Raw genomic sequence first — 20,187 nt, forward strand, 5'->3', positions numbered from 1 at the left:
GATGTGCGGATACCCAGACAACCATGGCTTCCCTAGCCCCTGGTTTGACGCATGCTCGGCCAATGCCACGTGATGTAAATCCTAGGGCACGTGCTCTTAACTCAAACACATTTCAAGGAAAATGTTTTTCCTAAGTTTTTCGGGTGTTAATATTTTCCCACAAACATCTAAAACATAGACATGTTCGTACGTATTGAAAAAAAACAATATAGGAAATCTATAATGATAGGTTGTATTTATATTATCTATAACTATCGTCCTCAAGAGCTCTCAACAACGTCAAGTTTTAATCACTGATCGTTCCTCCCTATAGACGCCGCATGAATTCTCTCGCACTTGGCGTTGGTCCCGGGGGGAGTTTGACGCTGCACGGACACATGAAACGCGACGAATAGTAGAGCCAATTGCCGTATGTCAGGTAGCCGGACCTCCCTGGTTCATTCCAACCGACGAACTTATTTGGAACTACGGGAACTAAAGAAAATCGTACAAATATTGGTGGTAAGTGTGCTTTATTAATTAGCAGCATGTAAAACTGAGCTTCTGATTCAATTAAAAGTATACTGGAGCCCCCTAACATTACCACATAACCCCTGATCACCATACACCCCGTAATGATCACCATGATCACCATACACCCCGTAATGATCACCATACACCCCGTAATGATCACCATACACCCCGTAATGATCACCATACACCCCGTAATGATCACCATACACCCCGTAATGATCACCATACACCCGTAATGATCACCATACACTCAGTAATGATCACCATACACCCCGTAATGATCACCATACACCCAGTAATGATCACCATACACCCTTAATAATCACCAATAACCCCGTAATAATCACTTTTACCCTCCCATCATCGCCATAAACCTCCTAATCAATACCAAAACGCCAGTTTAGTAACTTTCATATCAATGATACAACAAACATTTATTGGATGAGGTTTAACATGATATCAAGAATTATTCGAGCCAAGTTCAACGTTATCTGTGGATGGGAATAACATTGAGCGAGGTCTAAATAATACTTGATATCATGCGAAAGCCGAATTCAACAATTGTTTTATTACTCACCTCAACTAACTGAAATATTATTAAAACATATCAATGTATTGTAGAACATTATTAAAACCATCGCTAATTTGTCCGTGTCAGACGGTTTATTCAAGTTCTTCTGCTTTAAATATGTTGTAATAAAATATGTTCAGCGAGCTTCACAGCTTTTTTAGTGTAGTGTTTTCCGCATCCTTTTTGTTTACAAGCTTTTGCATATTCTTTTGTTTATAAGCTTTTGCACATTGTTTTTGTTTACAAGCTTTTGCATATCGTTTTTGTTTACAAGCTTTTGCATATTGTTCTTGGTTACAAGCTTTTGCATATCGTTTTTGTTTACAAGCTTTTGGATATCGTTTTGTTTACAAGCTTTTGATATCGTTTTGTTTAGCTTTTGCATAACGTTTTGTTTATTTATATTGTTTTACAAGCTTTTGCAATCGTTTTGTTTACAAGCTTTTGATATTGTTCTGTTTTTGATATCGTTTTGTTTACAAGCTTTTGATATTGTTTTGTTTAGCTTTGCATTGTTTTGTTTATAAGCTTTATATCGTTTTGTTTACCAGCTTTTGCATCGTTTTTTTACAAGTTTTGATATCGTTTTGTTTACAAGCTTTTGCATATCGTTTTGTTTACAAGCTTTTGCATATCGTTTTTGTTTACAAGCTTTTGCATAACGTTTTTGTTTACAAGCTTTTGGATATCGTTCTTAGAAACTGTGAAAACAACGCTATTATTTGATATTTTCAAAACCAGCTTTTCATGGCGTCAATAATTGTAGAAAATGTTCCTGGTAAATATGACGTCAAAATTACAGATATCGAGAATTATTTTGCAAGTATTTGACCAATCAAAACCAACATTGTTTACATAGTGAATAGTAATAAAACATACCGTACGCGTGCCTTCTAAAATGATGACATATTATTCTTGGCATTCGACCTGAAATCTTTACAGGAACATAGGCAATGTTTCGTGCTCCAGGTGGCTGCATGGATACCCGTTTTGATGAATGTCCTGGTGCCCCAATTTTGCCTGGATAACCTTTTTCACCCTTTTCACCAACACGTCCCTTGAACCCTGGTACCCCATGTACACCTGAAATCAAAGCCACTGTTTCTATAGTATTATGTGTAAAAACACCTTTAAACCCTGTTGACCCATGTACACCTGAAATCAAAGCCACTGTTTCTATAGTTTTATGTGTAAAAACACATTTAAACCCTATTGACCCATGTACACCTGAAATCAAAGCCACTGTTTTTATAGTATTATGTGTAAAAACACCTTTAAACCCTGTTGACCCATGTACATCTGACATCAAAGCCACTGTTTCTATAGTATTATGTGTAAAAACACCTTTAAACCCTGTTGACCCATGTACATCTGACATCAAAGCCACTGTTTCTATAATATTACATTTTTACGTATTTGTTTTTTGTATCTTTTGTATTCATTTCTTTGTTGTTTTTTTTTCATGTCATTTGTTAGCAGTACTAGATTCTGGGATGCATTGCCAATCCAGTCCAGCCTTAGCAGTGGCGGACACTTTATAAAATATTGGCGAGTGGGGGCCCGTCCTCAAGGCATGAGTTTTCTAGGGAGATCCCACGTCATGCCTATTGGTATACTTTTAAAAAATTGAACGTCCACACGTATCCAAATTGTTTACGAATACGAAACTTTCCACTCTAAACATCGGATTCAAAAGTCTCTAGATAACTACCCTGATACTATCATCGGATGCGTGTGGACGAAAGACTTATCCGCAACAAGGAAGTTTGTGGATACTGCAACTGCTGGGAAAATATGGACCATAATAAAATCCGCTAGCGTAGCCGGTAAAACTATGATATTGTGGGGCCCAAACTCACTAAGTGCGCAGGGGCCTAAAAAACCTCAATGCGGCTCTGCTGACACGGTTACACGCCCATGAAAAATATGTGGCTTACACGTGTTTTGAACTTGCACATTTAGGATGCACGTCTGTCTGTCTGAGCCACATGTTTTTCATGTGCGTATAACCGTGTCAGAATTCCAATAAACTTCATGTTTTTCAATTATGTTCTGAGAGGTTACCTTTCCTGCCTTGCGGGCCTGGCTCCCCTTTCTCTCCTTTTACTGCTTCAGGGCAGTAACAGGGTTTGTCATCTGGTGGAGATCGAATGGAGTATGCGCTGTCACCCTTCTCTCCTTTGATCCCCTGGAGTCCCGGTTCACCGACGGGTCCTGGCCATCCAAGAGGGCCGGGTTCACCTTTATAGCAGTATGGTTGACAAAAATGTCTTTGAAACAGAAAGGTCGCGCAAAGGACAATGACAGTCAAGATTTTCTACACGATAGAAAAAGTTTGCCAAATTTTAGGCTGTACAGTTTAAAGTCCAGTATAATATTCAATAGTGGCCATTCGTACGGCGCTTACGTTTATGCGCAGTCGCGAGTTCGAATCTCGGCTTCGGCATTTTAATTTAGTTTTATGTGTGAGATATTTCCCTCTCTCAAAATCGATGTAATTTCTCCGTTTTATCAAGAACTTCTGGTTATGATTAAGGTTAGAGTTCAAAGTTTGATGTAAGAAGATTTTTCTCAAATTAAGATCTTCTTATTTCTTATATTAATGTAAGAAGAATTTCTAGAATGTAAGCATGCATAATGTAATAAATATGCATTGCATAACTACATAATCTTTAGTATTGTAGCTCATAAATTTTTGTCAACGTCCCTCAATTCTTCGTTGATATCGAAGCTTCAAACTCAGAAGCTCAAGTTGAAAAATTATGAAAAATAATATTAGAAAGCATGAGAAGACTCACTCCCCGATAATATATCTCCTTATGACGTAAGTTAGATTGTGGAAAAGGTTTATTTGAGTTTTTGAAAGACAAGTCGCAATCCATTACGATTAGCAATTATACCTAAAAGTGCGGGTGTCCTACGAATAGCCGCTTCGTGGTAAAAACGCTCACAAATCTTTAAGAGCCGCGCGGTCTACTTTGACAAGAGAATGACATGCTTATAAATACGTTTGTATACAAATTACAATCACCCAAACGACTACGTTTCCCCCAGTTCTTTATATCGAATAAGTTACTGCAAACAAAGCCAGGAAATTTTGAAAAAACCGTGTAATTTACCGTGATGGATTGCATATCTCTGCAGCAGTTGCCTCTTGAACGCTCGCGTCTTCTTCAACAGTTTCTAAACGTTATATTTTGTACGATATCAGACCGAAACAGTGCACGACTGTTATGGTTTAAAATTAATTTTAGCGTCATATGATATCTCTGGTCGTACTTTGAAATCTTTCCGGTCGCACAGTAGCTATAGGGGGCCGAGGAGTTCTCGTTAAACTTTTCAAATCAAATCTACCCTTACAAGTTGCAAGCATTTCTACAAACAGGGAACGATTCAATTGTTAAACCTCCAACTTTTGATGGGTTTTTTTTATCTCACTTGGAATAATTTTACTGATTTCCTCTGTTTGTTAGTTCGTTTTTGGTGACTTGTATAAGTTAATTTTGTTCACCTTTCTGGGGGTTGGTTCAGAAGACAAAGTTTTTGAGTTAGATGAGCCTGTATTTTTTCTGTTCTGCGTTACACGAATGGTAGCTACTTTATCTGACCCTTCCTGAAGTGTATCATTATGTTGTTATAAAGGAACACACGAAATACCTTCCTTACACTACTTTAGCTATACTTAGACCATCTTAGCTATACTTACACTACCTTAGCTATGCTTAGACCATCTTAGCTATACTAAAAAGTTATTTTCGTGTAAATAGTCAGTCTAATAGTTGTATTTTCGAAGTTCTACAGTGGCGTAATTAGGATATTCTGTCCTGGGGAGCAAGGACAGAATATCCTAATGACGCTTCCATTCCGTCAAAAAGGAAGAGGCAATAACTGTCGTAATATAAAATATGTTGAAGATGACTTTTTGGGGGGGGGGGCGGGGGCTGGTTGCTTCACAATTATTCTGTCTTACTTTCTGGGAGGCAGCTACGTCCAGCGAAGTCTGCAGCTTTTTGGAACCTAGACTTGTTTTTACTAACTTTATTGCCTTTACCATTTAAGTAAATATATAACTGGAAAGCTGCCTTTCGATAAACATGATGCCCGAAATTGCCTTAAAGCCGAATTTCTCTCAAGTCGCACATTTTAGCTTACAGTCGTAAATTAACTTCCTTTGGGTCGTGCGTGGAAAGACTGGCACTAGTTTAATGCTTGGCTTCCAATTTCAAAATAGCCATCCAGTTACATTATTCAGCTCAATGAGCCTTACTTATGTTTGTGTATTGTTTCTGTCCAGCGGTATATTGAACATTAAAGCTATACTTCAAGTGGTACCTCTCTGCTCCGGTGAAGAAAAATGACATAGGTATTCAATATTCTTAATTTATAAATTTATGTTTTTGAAATCCCCCGTTTATAACAATCCGTGTTCAATCTGAACAAATAAACCTAATTATTCAATATTTTTAATTTTTATGTATATATTTTTTTACAAATCCTCCATTTATAGCAACCCGTGTTTTCATTGTTCAAACTACGATAGCCACCTGTTGTCAAAAAGTTCGAGCGTCCTGCCGCAAACGAAATCTTATGCTTTATTTTTAGATGAGCTTGATGGATTTATTTCAACGTAAAGTTTACATGAAAATGTTGAAATTCAGTGTTTCGTCATCTTGATACAAACAGCGCAAATGTGTAGACCGAACACTTCAACTGTAAGGTGTGTGTTTGTGAAATTTTTACTGAGCAGGCTTTAAAGTTATGTTGGGAAGCCAATAAACAGCTAACTAAAATTCGAAAGTGAATTTCGTCGTTTCAACTTTCAGTCACGTTTCTCGAGTTTCTTAGAGGACACATGTTGAAAAATTATCATTCTAAAATCCAAATTAGGCCCGTTTTAAACGTCGAACTTCACATGAGCCGAGTGCATATAGCTAGAACAAAAGATAACGAAGAAGTTCATCACATTTTCTTTTGTTTTTAGTGCGTTCGGCGCATGTAAAGTTCGACGTTTGAAACACGCCTAAGTCTTTCAAAATGATTATTTTTAGTAAAGTAAATGGTTTGAACCCGGGAGCATCGTTACATGTTTGCTATGTAGATGTAGATCGTCCAGGTTTGTAGAGTCCTGAGAATGACTGTTGTTGTTGGTGTTGACTGACGTTTTGACAACTACAGCGGTAGTTATCTTCAAGTAAATGGTTTGAACCCGGGAGTATCGTTACTTGTTTGTAGATGTGGATCGTCTAGGTTGGTATAGTCGTGAGAAGGACTGTTTTTGTTGTTGTTGACTGACGTTTCGACAACCTTAACGGTAGTCATCTTCAGAGTCATCTTCAGACTACCGCTAAGGTTGTCGAATCGTCAGTCAACAACAACAGAAACAGTCCTTCTCAGGACTATACCAACCTGGACGATCTGCATGTACAAACAGTTATCTTCAAAGTGATCATTTTCAATTTTAGCAGTAGTCATCTTCAGAGTCACTTGAGACATCATTTCACTCGAAGACTCAGAAGATGACTACCGCTAAAGTTTGTCAAAACGTCTGACAACACAAACAGTCCATCTCAGGACTATACCAACCTGGACGAAATACATCAACAAACATTACTGTTTCTAATGTTGCGTTCGTATTTCTTTCATTTAGTTCCTCTCAGAATGCCGTGAGTCATTTTCCCTCTCTTTAATCAAACTTCTCGATGCAGAATTTTGAACTACTGTTGTTGCTTCTTACATCAGTGGCCATCTGTTGGTCAGGAGGTAAAATTCTTACTTAGCTCTTCTTTGATGTTTGAAGCAAGTGGGGGGTGGTGGAGAGCTTCTGAATTGCTCACGTAAGTCTGTGCCAACACAGAGAGCGATTTAAATGAGTTTTTTTAAGATTCGACTATTCAACTAAATTTGTATCTGGAAGGCTACCTTTGTATAATCATGTCTGTACTTAATTGAAGCTAAATTTTACCCTCAGACACGTATGTGTTGGGTTCAAATCCCGCATTGTAGCTTTCTTTGGACGGTGCGTGGAAACATTGGGACTAGTTTAATTGCTGGCTTCAAATTTTGGCGGGAGGTAGCAGTCCAGTTATATTCAGTCAATGGACTCGACCATGTTAATCAAGGGCCGGTAGCACGAAGGCCGAAGATCGCTATCCACTGCATAGCAATATTTTCAAACGCTACAAAATCTCTTAAAAGGGAAAAATCTACGATTTCAACTGAGCAATCAGTTAAAATGGAAAATTGTTTCCAGAATTATCAAGTTTGATTATCGTAAAGTAAATATTCCCGACCTTTTTCACAAGTTTGAAAAAAAACACTATCCAACGGATAACGCTATCCAGGCTTCATACAACCGACCCCAGGAGAGGAAGTACCTTACTTTTGTGCGTCTGGTTAAATTTTTCTTACAAAAAATCTTTTCAATGTGGTGTCATTAAAGAGCTATATTTTTTTAATAATGCAGCTTATCGTTTTCAGAGTTGAGGTGCCTACGACCAGGCGCGCCTGTTATTAGCCTTTACAAAGACAACCGTTACTTTCCTGGCCATGTCGATGGTCTGGGGGAAAGCATTGACGTCACATTTGAGAATGGTCGACAGCAAACCTACAGTTCTTTTACTAATGATGTCATCGTCGATGATCCCCCTGACGTAAATGAACTGGAGGGTGGATCACGTGTTCTCGCGAGGCGTCCGAGCTCGGTGTCATATGAACCGGGTTTTGTGAATGGTAGCATCGAAGGTCTACCGCTGAACAACACTTTTCTCGTGATGTTTGATAATGGAGATACTATTGCAAGAAATATTGAAGATATACGACTTGCAGTGAAACCTCGATCCTGTAGTAAGATTTTTATGTCTTTTATCGATGCACGAGAAGTGATATTCTTTGATTTCCTGCAATATGATTGGCTGCAGCAGCGGGTGGCTTTTTACGATATCTTGACTGTGATCCGTACATTTTTTTTGCAATATGTATTGTTTAAAAAAAATATTTTAATTTTAAAATCGGCGATTGTAAAGCCATGTAGATTGTGCAAGGAGAAAGAAAAATGTATTCAGACAGTAGTTATCATAGCATGAGCGTATTTTACTATCAAGACGAAGTGAGCTTTGTGAAAAACAATCTCAACAAGCAACATCGACCATTTCACGACGTTGTATGATTATAAAAATAAGAAAATTAAAACGTTATTTGAACTTTAGGTAGGTCCGTACACAAAAGATACTTTTCTCGCGTCCTCAGAAGCGTTCTTCGGCCTACGGACCTCTCAGTCTAAAAGTATATTTATTTATTGCACGGAATGTTCTGTTAAAATGTCACTTATGATCAGCGTCGTTTGCAGGACGAAATGCTTTCTTAAACTTGAAAATTTATTATAAAATAAACACAATAAAACGGGTGCGGCGATTGGTCTATATCTTTGGTTTGTGCAAACCGATTTTCCCTCGAGTTCTCTCAAAATCCTCCGAGCTTTGCATAATTTTCATAAGCCAGTGCAAGCACAATAAGCATCTTTTATTTCTCAAATGAAGTTGACCTCAACCAGCGAAAATATGTCATTATACGGAGACAAAAATATGTCATTATACGGAGACAAACCCAATTGATATGTTTTAATTTTGACCAATATACTGGCGAATATTTAAAGCTAGCTGATCTGAATCTAAAGTAAACAATACAAAGAAAATACTCTTAAATATAGTAGAAGTGATTTGGATGCGATAAAACTAGATCTTGTGAACGTATTTAAACTTAGCAGTTGTCAAATCACAATATTTGGTCGACCAATGTCAGCAGTTTGACCATATATGTAAGACTTTTTTACCAGATTCGGTCCTATGGTGTGATGTCAATATTTTTGATGTATCCCTTGGTGTGACGTCACAATTTATGACGTATCCTTTTGTTTAGTGAACGAGAAAGGAATCTATATTGGATGCTTCGAGAATTCCATCAAAAGTTTCCTGACCAATTACTATCCGGTAAATCCAACGGATGTTGCCACCTGCAATTGGGCGTGCTTCATACGTGGATTCCGTTTTGCTGGATTGCAAAATGGCACGTGGTGTTTTTGTGGAAACCACGTGAATGATTCGTTGAGGGTGGAAGATAAAGAATGCAACATGGCATGTCGGGATAGTCGCGAAGATATTTGCGGTGGTTATCAAAGGATGACCATTTATTGGACAGGTTAGCAGGGGAAATATGTGTAGTCACATGATGTTAATCAATCTGGGATTCATACTGGTAGGCAGTGTCGTAGCTAGGACGTTCATTAGGGAGGTGTTGATATTTTCATTTGTTCCCGAATGAACTCTTTTGAAAGTAATTTGGCTTTCTAAAGAAATTAGTCGGGCACAACTGAAAGTGAATACACGCCCGCCTCCCCTCCTAATAAACGTTCTAATGCCTCCTAATGAACGACCTCCCCTCCTAATGAACGTTCTAATGCTTCCTAATGAACGACCTCCCCTCCTAATGAACGACCCTGTTGGTAGCAAGCTCCCAAAAATCGAATTTAAATGTTCTATTTTAAATGTCATGTTTGAATACTGAGACTGAGACCAATCAATAAACTGAGATGATAGACCAAGATTACATTATATAAAGCTCATGTTCATTTGAATACTTACTCCAATGATCGTGATCAATAAACTGAGACCATAGACCAAGATTACATTAAAAAGTGGATAAAATTGAAAAGAAATAGAAGTGATGTACTAATACGTCAACAAGTTTGGAGAAGTATCGTGTAACAAAACAACATGAACATCAGAAACCCTGATTTTTTCAACCCGTTGTTTTCTAGGAGCTGATTTTACTGATAATGGTACCAGTGATCTTGGAGACAGCACAGGTGAGAATTACTGACTTGAATTCGACCTGGATATACATTTTATCCGAATACTGTATTTTATGTGGTCAGCGGTTGGAGACAAACACGTAGGCTCGTGGAAGTCTGATTCGTCGCCTGAGAGCACGTGCTCAGATCTTTATGACAGCACACAATGTAACGCGTGGGCCGAACTGTCAAAATGTATCGAGAATCCTGATTGGATGATCACCAACTGTAAGAAAAGCTGCTACGCCTGTGGGTATGATGACGAACATGTTGATAACACCATTGGTTAGTATTTCTAACATCTCTATCAGTGACGTAGTCAGTCCCCGAAAGTTTGATTGTGTTACGTAAATGTTTCGTCGGTAATTCATTGTTGGCACTATCGATTTCTATTGAGCAAGACGCTTGTCAGGCGTTAATTCTGATAGCATGTGTCAGTGTTTGGTGATATTTTCGTTATTTTTTTTTTGCTTAGTAGTTGCCAACTAGCACAACGAAATCTCGGCATATATTATGTTTATCATGTTTCCCTATACATGTCATTGGTCATACTCACGCGTGAAACAATCCATGAAAGATTGCGATTGGTTCAAGGAGTTCGTGTCAATCACGCGTGATTAGTGCAATCTCGCGACATTTCGGGAAAATCATTCCCGAGTCCTGACGCATTTTCAAATAATGTTAATTTGTCTGAGATTTATTGAAAGCACGACCAAACTTTCTGGTTGCCTACGCGCCACAGATTTTCATTGATCCAGTGTTTTCACGCGAAGACAAATTATGAACATTTGTGTCATTTCAAATGTTCATCGCATATAAACACTCGAAAATATTTCTTCCAGACAAAGTTGATTCAAACCTGGAGACGAACGCGTTGTATCAGTCCCAGGCCAACAGAGATCGATTCTCTTCAACTCCTCCGACCACTTACGTTCAAAACTCGTATTCGTCACCAGACCTCTCGTCCAGGAAGTCGGATTATCCGTTGTTAGACGGTAGGTTTTTGCTTTGTTATGTATACTTTGAAGTAATCAGATACTCTTAAATAGAGCTTTTTGCTGGTTGTTGTGGCATACTGTTTCAAACATGGCTAAAATTGCATGCAAATCGACAATTTTCCACTCAGATAATAGCAATAGTCCCGGGTATCTTGGCTGTTTCCGAGACTTTCCGAGCTCGCACGATCTTGAATACCTTGCCGATATAAGACCACTTTCCATACGTGCTTGTGTCACTAAATGCAAGTCTATGAGGTTCCCATATGCTGGTGCCCAGTCTTCGTCTTCGTGTTACTGCGGCCTGCGCTACGGTAGATATGGTCAGCTGGAGTACGAGGATTGTAATACGCCATGTGAGGCCGACTCGTCGGAAATGTGTGGTGGCATTGATAAAAATTCCGTTTATCACACAGGTGTGAATGATTCCTATTTGATAATTTCAAAACAATAAAAACCCAATCCTTAAACAATAAAAACCCAATCCTTAAACAATAAAAACCCAATCCTTAAACAATAAAAACCCAATCCTTAAACAATAAAAACCCAATCCTTAAACAATAAAAACCCAATCCTTAAACAATAAAAACCCAATCCTTAAACAATAAAAACCCAATCCTAAACAATAAAACCCAATCCTTAAACAGTAAAACCCAATCCTTAAACAATAAAAACCCAATCCTTAAACACTAAAAACCAAATCCTTAAACAATAAAAACCCAATCCTTAAACAGTAAAAACCCAATCCTTAAACAATGAAAACCCAGTTCTTAAACAGTAAAAACCCAATCCTTAATCATATGGTAAAACGCCAGTCAAAACATGTTTGTTGGTGTAGATCTTCCAAGTTAGTGCAGTTCTGAGAAGACAGCTGATTTGACTGAAGTTTCAACGTACAGACTTTATCGTGGTGACAAATTTAAAAATTGTTATAAAAGGAGCAAATACCATGGTGAATTGTCAAAATAATAACGTAATAGTTCTTAAAAGAAACGAGAACTCTTTGGGCAGATTTTATCGCATGATTTTGAAGCTCTCCTTTAGCAGACGTTGACATCTGATGAGTAGTCTGCCGAAATGCATAGTGTCTTTCATCTTTAAAAATTGTTCTTCGAATTCTCTTTGAATTGTTGGTTTAGTGTTCTGGCTTTAAACAGTTCTTTTAGAATTGTTGGGTTAGTGTTCTGCCTTTAAACAGTTCTTTTAGAATTGTTGGTTTAGTGTTCCTTTAAACAGTTCTTTTAAAAGTGTTCTGGCTTTAAACAGTTCTTTTAAATTGTAGTGTTCTGGCTTTAAACAGTTCTTTTAGAATTGTTGGTTTAGTGTTCTGGCTAAATAGTTCTTTTAGAATTGTTGGTTTAGTGTTCTGGCTTTAAACAGTTCTTTTAGAATTGTTGGTTTAGTGTTCTGGCTTTAAACAGTTCTTTTAGAATTGTTGGTTTAGTGTTCTGGCTTTAAACAGTTCTTTTAGAATTGTTGGTTTAGTGTTCTGGCTTTAAATAGTTCTTTTAGAATTGTTGGGTTAGTGTTCTGGCTTTAAATAGTTCTTTTAGAATTGTTGGTTTAGTGTTCTGGCTTTAAATAGTTCTTTTAGAATTGTTGGTTTAGTGTCTGGCTTTAAACAGTTCTTTTAGAATTGTTGGTTTAGTGTTCTGGCTTTAAATAGTTCTTTGAATTGTTGGTTTAGTGTTCTGGCTTTAAACAGTTCTTTTAGAAAGTGTTCTGGCTTTAAATAGTTCTTTTAGAATTGTTGGTTTAGTGTTCTGGCTTTAAACATTTGTTTTAGAATTGTTGGGTTAGTGTTCTGGCTTTAAATAGTTCTTTTAGAATTGTTTTAGTGTTCTGGCTTTAAACAGTTCTTTTAGAATTGTTGGTTTAGTGTTCTGCCTTTAAACAGTTCTTTTAGAATTGTTGGTTTAGTGTTCTGGCTTTAAACAGTTCTTTTAGAATTGTTGGTTTAGTGTTCTGGCTTTAAACAGTTCTTTTAGAATTGTTGGTTTAGTGTTCTGGCTTTAAATAGTTCTTTTAGAATTGTTGGTTTAGTGTTCTGGCTTTAAATAGTTCTTTTAGAATTGTTGGGTTAGTGTTCTGGCTTTAAACATTTGTTTTAGAATTGTTGGGTTAGTGTTCTGGCTTTAAACAGTTCTTTTAGAATTGTTGGGTTAGTGTTCTGGCTTTAAAAGTTCTTTTAGAATTGTTGGGTTAGTGTTCTGGCTTTAAATAGTTCTTTTAAGAAATATTAGGTTAGTACTTTCACCATTCACCATGGCGTTTCCTCTTTTAAAAACAAATTTTAAGTTTCAACATCTTTAAGGTTGTCATCATCAGAGTCAAGAGAGGAGGAAATGTCAGGTTTGCCGTATTTGTTGTACATACAGTAGCTTGACGTATGAACCGGACAACAATACAGCAAATCTGACATGTCCTTCTGACTTGACTAGGAAGATGACTACCTTTAAGAATGTCGCCAACAGCTCTTTTCGGGACTCTGCCAACCTAGACGATCTACATCCACAAAAATATCGAACGATACTCCGGGGCTTAAAATATTCGCTTTTGTGAAAACATGCATAATTTAGTTTGAGGCTTGTTTATTTGTGGCTTAGAAGAATGGTCCCTATAGTAGATCGAAACACACATTTGAATATCCTGTTGCAAACATTTTTACGAAACGTATTTTTTGTAATTGCTGATACTCTCTATCAATGATTTCCTAGGATTTCCTGCTCAATTTAAATCCGCTGATAGCTCGTCAAGAAGTAAGTGCTTCTATAAAAATTTAGTGGTGAAGAATGATGAGAAAGAATGCCATTTTATTCTTATTTTGCTTTTCACAAATTGTATAAGAATTTCAATCTTTAGATGCAGGAAACGAAGCTTCGTCACCTTTCTCTCAAACTGAACAGCCTGCAAGCAAGCGTTACCTTAGTTACAATACCTATACATCCCAAAATCAGCCTTCTACGTCGTATTCTCAAAAAAGCTTTTACCCGAATGTTTATTCGCGGCCTGCATCGCTCTATTCTCAGTTCGCTAATCAGCCAAGCTATACACAGCCCCGAGGCACTCAACCTGTTTATGCTTACAACTATCAAAATGGCAATATGGCGCGAGCGGGTAGGATGAGTTCCAATAGCGGAGATTTCCCCGAGCGACTCCAGCTCGTATCGGTGGAGAGAGACCTTTGCTAGACTGCGACAACAAGAGCAAGAACGCTTTTCCCGACCATCTTTATTTAATCTCAAAAGGCTTAGAGGAACGTGGTCAAAGTCTCTTGGAAATAGTGCAAAACATACTAAGTCTATTGGAAACGAGGCAAAACATATTAACGTAGCTAAAGATTCCAAGAAAACTTTTTTTCTGGAAAAAATGCTAAGGCTTTCTCAGCTGGCAGAGTTCCACAGTCACTTATTGTTCAACCCATATCACGAGTGAAGTTGAATTCAGGAAGAACAAATTCCAAAAGAAAGATTTTCTCCTTAGTGAATAAAGCTCCTGGAAAGAACTCGAAACATTTACACGCGAAATTCGCCAAGTCAGGAGTATTTCTTAGAAGAAAAGCTTCAAAAGCAAACAGCTTTTTAGCATATTTGCCCCACGAAGTTACCGAAGATGAGTCGCTTCTGCGCAACGTGTATCACATGCTCTCGCGCATGTTGAAAACTTTTCGAAAGCATCGCAAAAGTCCATTAAGGAAGTATTCTAAATTTTCGGAAACTAAGCATAATATTGTGACCAAAAGACCATTGCCAAAAGTTTCAAATCTTCCCAATAAAAGTTTTGAGATATTGAAGCAAGTTACTGTTTCCAAAAGAGATAAACCTCATTCAAATGGATCCAAAAGAGATAAGCCTCATTCGAATAAATCCAAAAGATATAAACCTCTTTCAAATAAATCCAAAAAATATAAACCTCTTTCAAATGGATTCAAAAGAGATAAACCTCTTTCTTCAAATGGATCCAAAAGAGATAAACCTCTTTCTTCAAATGGATCCAAAAGAGATAAACCTCTTTCTTGGATCCAAAGAGATGGATGGATCCAAAGAGATAAACTTCTTCAAATGGATCCAAAAGAGATAAACCTCTTTCTTCAAATGGATCCAAAAGAGATAAACTTCTTCCAAATGGATCCAAAAGAAATAAACCTCTTTCAAATGGATCCAAAAGAGATAAACCTCTTTCAAATGGATCCAAAAGAGATAAACCTCTTTCAAATGGATCCAAAAGAGATAAACCTCTTTCAAATGGATCCAAAAGAGATAAACCTCTTTCAAATGGATCCAAAAGAGATAAACTCTTTCAAATGGATCCAAAAGAGATAAACCTCTTTCAAAGGATCCAAGAGATAAACCTCTTTCTAATGGACAAAAGCAACTAAGCAAGCCTTCCTATCTACACCTGCAATTAACGACTTCACAATCACGTAATAAAACCACCCCTGAAAATCTGAACGCGCATAGGATTGGGCATTTGTCAACAATTTCTCAAAACATAATCATGACGAAATTAATATGCAATCTCGTACACACCCTAATGTTCCTTTAACTACCCACGAATCCCTTCAGAACACTATTCATCCAAATGTTCTTCAAACTACTCGCGAATCTTTTCATAAGACAGAGGCAGCAAGTGAAGATGTTCGTCAACCATCTATAGAAAATGGTCAAAATACTTCGTTCTTGGTTGCGAAGATGATAGAAAAGAGTAATGAAGTAAACTTTCATAAAACTAGCATCGGCAATAGAAAAATCGTTCACCAGATTCTTAAAAGCGCCTACCAGGAAATAGTGACCATCAAGGCTTAAAAGTAACAGAAGGAAAAGTGTTGTCCGCTAATAAGGTAATCTGTCCTGCTCTTTAATTCATGTTTTAAACTCCATAAATAATGCCTGTGTGTGTTTGTATTTTTGAAAGGTGAAAATGAAAGACCTCGATAAACCAAGAGTTCTAAGCAAAGACACATCAATGGAAACGACCGACGACAAAATTATCTCGTCTATAATGGATATGTTAGAGAAAGATAAGGATTTGCAAAGTGCTCAGGCCTTTAAAGTCGGGCGAAAGGAAACGAGTGGAAACGAGGTTAATCGCGGGAGTTCTCTGCCGAAAATTCACGATAAAATCATGAAGTACGCCGGAAACGTTAAAAGCAAGCAGAGACATGGAATTGAAAAAGGTGAACTCATTACGATGGGGAAAAGCCGTAAAAATGAAAACCAAAGATCTAAGTTAGAGGTGAGCCACATTGACCAGGAGCTTGATAATATTTACAAGAAAGACAGAATCGAAAAGGTGATGAGTTATGATGACAGTGAAGATAATTTGATGGAAAAAAACGAAGAATTTTTAAAAACACACAACAAATAGCAGCATTTCATTTTATTTTATGTCATCGTAATATAAATCTTATATAATATAAATCATATGTTTTCACATCATTTGCAGTTCGGGAGTGTACCAGATTTAGTCAAGTAGGATAGTTAACCTTGATGAAAATATAAAACATTTAATTTTTTCTCCCGATGTACTCAATTTGATGTTTAAATGAAGATCTTTTCTACGAACCGTTCGATTGGGAATCGTAATCTTCTTCCCAGAATTCCTTGTAACGTTTGGAATACGCTTCCTTGAAATTATCGTCAAACATGTCAAGATCCTGGTTATCACGAAGTACGCCCTGCGAACATAAAGTGATGAAAATTGCATCAGTTTTATTGAATTTGAGCAATGTTCATTTAGACTTCCTCGAGTTTACCTTGGGTAAATATCCTAGCAGTTTCGTGGCATGCTCTTGCAACAGACGTTGTCTTTCTTCTTCTATTATCTGTCTTCTGTATTCTTGCATTCTCTCTTCTTCACGTCGGGCCTCGAGTTCAGCTTCGCGCTCGCGTCTGAATTGCTCTCTTCTTTCATCAATTAACTTCTCCACCGCTCTCTTGTGCTCCAGCTGACGCATGCGCCGTTTTTGGGCGTTCATTTGCTCAATACGATCATCCTCGGCAAACTTGGCAAGCATCTTAATTGGATGTTAGATAAATTCATCAGAGAGAGAGAGAGAGAGATCATTTTCTCTTTACTCAAGAATTTCATAAAACTTCTCAAAAAATATATTATTATACCTGTCTTCTGAATTCTTCCTCTTCTTCAAATTCGGCCTGTCGCTTCATTTCTTTGTAGTGTAGCTGTTGACGTCTAGTTTCTTCGAGGTCTACACGTTGTCGGAACTTGTTCTCGATGTCAATCTAGCAATGATATTGTATAGTTGCAAATTATCGCTTCCATTCCCGGGGGGGAGGAGCTGAATTACGTTGCCCATCTAGGAATAATATCTCTAGTTGCATACAGATATTTTTGTTCATTGAGGGGGGGATTAGTTATGATGTCCATCTAACAATGACAATTACGGGGGGGGGCATACATTGTGTATACGAACCTTTTCTTTTTGTCTAGCTTTCTCTTCCTGCTCCTCCATGTACAGTTCAACTCGGATCCTAGTTGAAAAATATTTAATTCCAATCGTTTCACGATTTACAACGACGTTTGAAAACGAGTAAAAGCCTTTCAGATGCGAAGGTAATACTTTAAAAACACTCGTTTATCACTTCACGGCAATTCCCAACTATAAAAAAACTTGACCAAAAAAATCATTACCTTTCCATTTCTTCTCTTTCGGCAGCATCTCTAGCAATCTTCTCCCCCAGCTACGAAAACACACAGACGTTCATTATCTTTTTAAAATAAGACATTTACAACACAATGTTACATAGCAAAAAAAATGGTCAAATACACTTACCCTTTCTTGAAGTTTATTCATAGCTTCTTCCGCTTGCTTTTTCTTCTCCATTCGTTCCTCTTCCCTGTTCTGTTGCTCTTTCGCAAACTCCAAGATTCGTCGGTTCTCCTCCTCCATTAATTGTCGCTCGTATTCTTTCCACTATTGATTTTATAAAGACGCAATGAATTTCAGTATTGCTACACTATGTTGCTATTGAAGTGCAACAAATGTTATAAGAAATGCTTATCAACGGGCAATATGCAGTCGTTATATGTTGTGTTGTGACACAAAAGGCTGGGACGAGAATGTATTTTAGGCGGGAAAATTGCATGTCATTCTTAAAATTTTGAAATAGTTCAATTATGGCCAGGAGGAAAGAAGTCTTCGCAAACAACAGAAAGTCGGAAATTCATCAAATTACTTCAAGCGAAAAGCAGGAAAGTCTCACGACTCGTACATTGGTAAGGTAGGATTTTAGTCAATGGTCTTTTTGCTAAATGTGACGCACTCAAACCGAGAGAAAATGAGTTTGTAGCTTCGAGAATTGTGAACTCTTATTTTAGCTAACCGAAAGTCGAAACCTTTACTTTGGTTTAAATAATGATAACGAAAAGTAGAATAACGAAAACGATTAAACTATCCGTTGAATGAGAACAATCCTATAGCTAGTACCAAGTAAAATATAAAACAGTTTATTGTCTACAGCAGAATTTCGGTTGCGCAAATGAGAAAAGTTTTTGTAAGATGGCGAAAATCGACTAAATCTTTTCAAGGAGACATCGCTACTGCAACAGAAATGTTGACCCTGCCTGTTTTACAAGTCGAGAAAGCTTTTTATACATTATGAGGTGAAAGTAATTTCTTACCTCTTCCCTCTTTTGTTTGAATTCTTGTATATATCTCTGTGTCGCTCGTTGTTTTTCCATTTTTTTCTCAAGCTCTCTAAATTTTCCAAAAAAAAACGCCATAAAAACAAAAACACAAATGCTGGTAAGAAATAAAAAATTCCATGTAAGATTCATCATCTAAGCACCTTTGGTCTTCTTCATAAATTTTTCTCACAATCTCATCAATCATCAATTTTTCTTTGAGGAATTCTTCATAAGCTTCCTGCTTCTGTTTTTCCTGTTCTAGCAATTGTTTTTCCAGTTCTTGTTGATGGAGTACACTGTCTTCATATCTCTGTTTTTCTTTAGCAGTTTCTGCCTCAAGTTGTTTGTCATGCAATTCCCTGATCGTTTTTGCAATTTCTTCCTCACGATTCTTGTAAATGAAACAAAAAATTGGTCAGCAGAATCTTTTATTCTTCAAACATAGCAGAAATAATTCTCTACATTCAACACTTTACATAAAGGAAAAAACAATAGTTTTCATGCAACCTGTTCATCAATTTCAGCAATCTTTTCTCGGCAAGCTGTGCAGCTCTTTCACGGTTCATATAGCCAGCTTTCAACTTTGATTCCAACTCCCGAAGTTCAATACTAGATAAATAAAAACTCTCACGAACTCAAATCTTAACATTGAAATTAATAATTACTATACCTATTTTCCCTAATTTGTTGTCTGAATTTTTCATCTCTTAGCTTTTCCATTTTCATTCGCTGCAACTCTTTAGCAAGTCTCTCCTCTTGCTCAAGCTGTAATTCCCTTTGTCTCCTTGCTTCATTTTCCTGTTTTATTTACATCACATGATAACATCACACTAGTGCAAATCTTAAGTATTTTGAGAAACACAACAAATGTATCCAGTCAGCATGAACCTCACTTTTCCAAAACAAAATTACAGTCCTATTTATACCTGAAGGAATGCTTCCTCCATCTCTCTCTCCCTTGTTTCTTGTTGCAATCGGCAGAGAAACCTTTTGTTTTCAACTCGTTCCTCACTGGCCATGTTTGCATCAAGAAGTCTCTCTGCTGCTAATTTCTTAATGTTTTCCTCGCGAAGAATTTCTCTTTGTCTGTATTGAGCTCGCAGCTTTGATTGGTGGGTATGACTCAAATTTGCTCTTCTCATTGATGCCTGCTGTGAGAAAAAGAAAGTGCTCTTCTGATATGTGCAATGATTTTTTTTCATTGGGTATAGTAGTTCTTGCAGTTATCAGTCATATTTCACAAAAAAAAACAATCAGATGATTACATTAGTGATTAATTATTGCTATCTTACTGGACATTTAAATGAACTTCGCATACGCAGGTGTTTGTAAAGCTCTAACAATATTTGTTATGAAAATGCAAAAGCCTAACAAATACTATGTTTTAAAAACAAGCCATAACCCAAAGCACAAAAACTAATTTGAAATTTTAGTAACTTTTTTAAATTATCATTTAGACTATCAAAAATCATACAAAAGCACTAACACATTGAAGAATGCACGTCAAATCCTTACCATGATCAATCCACTAACACTAAATAGTCTGATAAGTTCGTTTTAGCGTAAATCATCCTTTAGAAATTAAATACATTTGATTTTCGTTGTTGATGCTTGTT

General features: G+C 37.1%; 4 protein-coding genes across 4 annotated transcripts; 2 read left to right on the forward strand and 2 right to left on the reverse strand.

Moving 5' to 3' along the window:
* Positions 1-196: 196 nt before the first annotated feature.
* On the reverse strand, positions 197-4,338 carry LOC124450987 (collagen alpha-2(IX) chain-like). The gene is made up of 4 exons (XM_047001634.1): positions 4,204-4,338; positions 3,149-3,401; positions 1,964-2,167; positions 197-474 (listed from the first exon to the last, which is right to left on the reverse strand). The coding sequence occupies exons 1-4, from the start codon at positions 4,216-4,218 to the stop codon at positions 308-310; spliced, it is 639 nt and encodes a 212-aa protein (XP_046857590.1). The 5' UTR covers positions 4,219-4,338; the 3' UTR covers positions 197-307.
* On the forward strand, positions 352-16,441 carry LOC124450982. Its single transcript, XM_047001625.1, has 13 exons — positions 352-501; positions 5,379-5,447; positions 5,687-5,801; positions 6,732-6,844; positions 7,562-7,927; positions 8,999-9,277; positions 9,897-9,944; positions 10,014-10,214; positions 10,772-10,924; positions 11,056-11,340; positions 13,642-13,683; positions 13,787-15,764; positions 15,839-16,441. The coding sequence occupies exons 4-12, from the start codon at positions 6,784-6,786 to the stop codon at positions 14,113-14,115; spliced, it is 1,764 nt and encodes a 587-aa protein (XP_046857581.1). The 5' UTR covers positions 352-501; positions 5,379-5,447; positions 5,687-5,801; positions 6,732-6,783; the 3' UTR covers positions 14,116-15,764; positions 15,839-16,441.
* On the forward strand, positions 14,566-15,246 carry LOC124452229 (protein LIAT1-like). Its single transcript, XM_047002812.1, has one exon. The coding sequence runs from the start codon at positions 14,566-14,568 to the stop codon at positions 15,244-15,246; it is 681 nt and encodes a 226-aa protein (XP_046858768.1).
* LOC124450993 (meiosis-specific nuclear structural protein 1-like) lies at positions 16,289-20,187 on the reverse strand. Its single transcript, XM_047001640.1, has 13 exons — positions 20,087-20,187; positions 19,498-19,722; positions 19,242-19,369; positions 19,079-19,180; position 19,041; positions 18,733-18,962; positions 18,566-18,641; positions 17,718-17,858; positions 17,576-17,625; positions 17,358-17,415; positions 17,044-17,166; positions 16,680-16,940; positions 16,289-16,601 (listed from the first exon to the last, which is right to left on the reverse strand). The coding sequence occupies exons 1-13, from the start codon at positions 20,087-20,089 to the stop codon at positions 16,482-16,484; spliced, it is 1,518 nt and encodes a 505-aa protein (XP_046857596.1). The 5' UTR covers positions 20,090-20,187; the 3' UTR covers positions 16,289-16,481.

This window comes from Xenia sp. Carnegie-2017, unplaced genomic scaffold, assembly GCF_021976095.1.
Source record: "Xenia sp. Carnegie-2017 unplaced genomic scaffold, XeniaSp_v1 HiC_scaffold_24, whole genome shotgun sequence".
In the NCBI taxonomy this organism is placed as follows: domain Eukaryota; kingdom Metazoa; phylum Cnidaria; class Anthozoa; order Malacalcyonacea; family Xeniidae; genus Xenia; species Xenia sp. Carnegie-2017.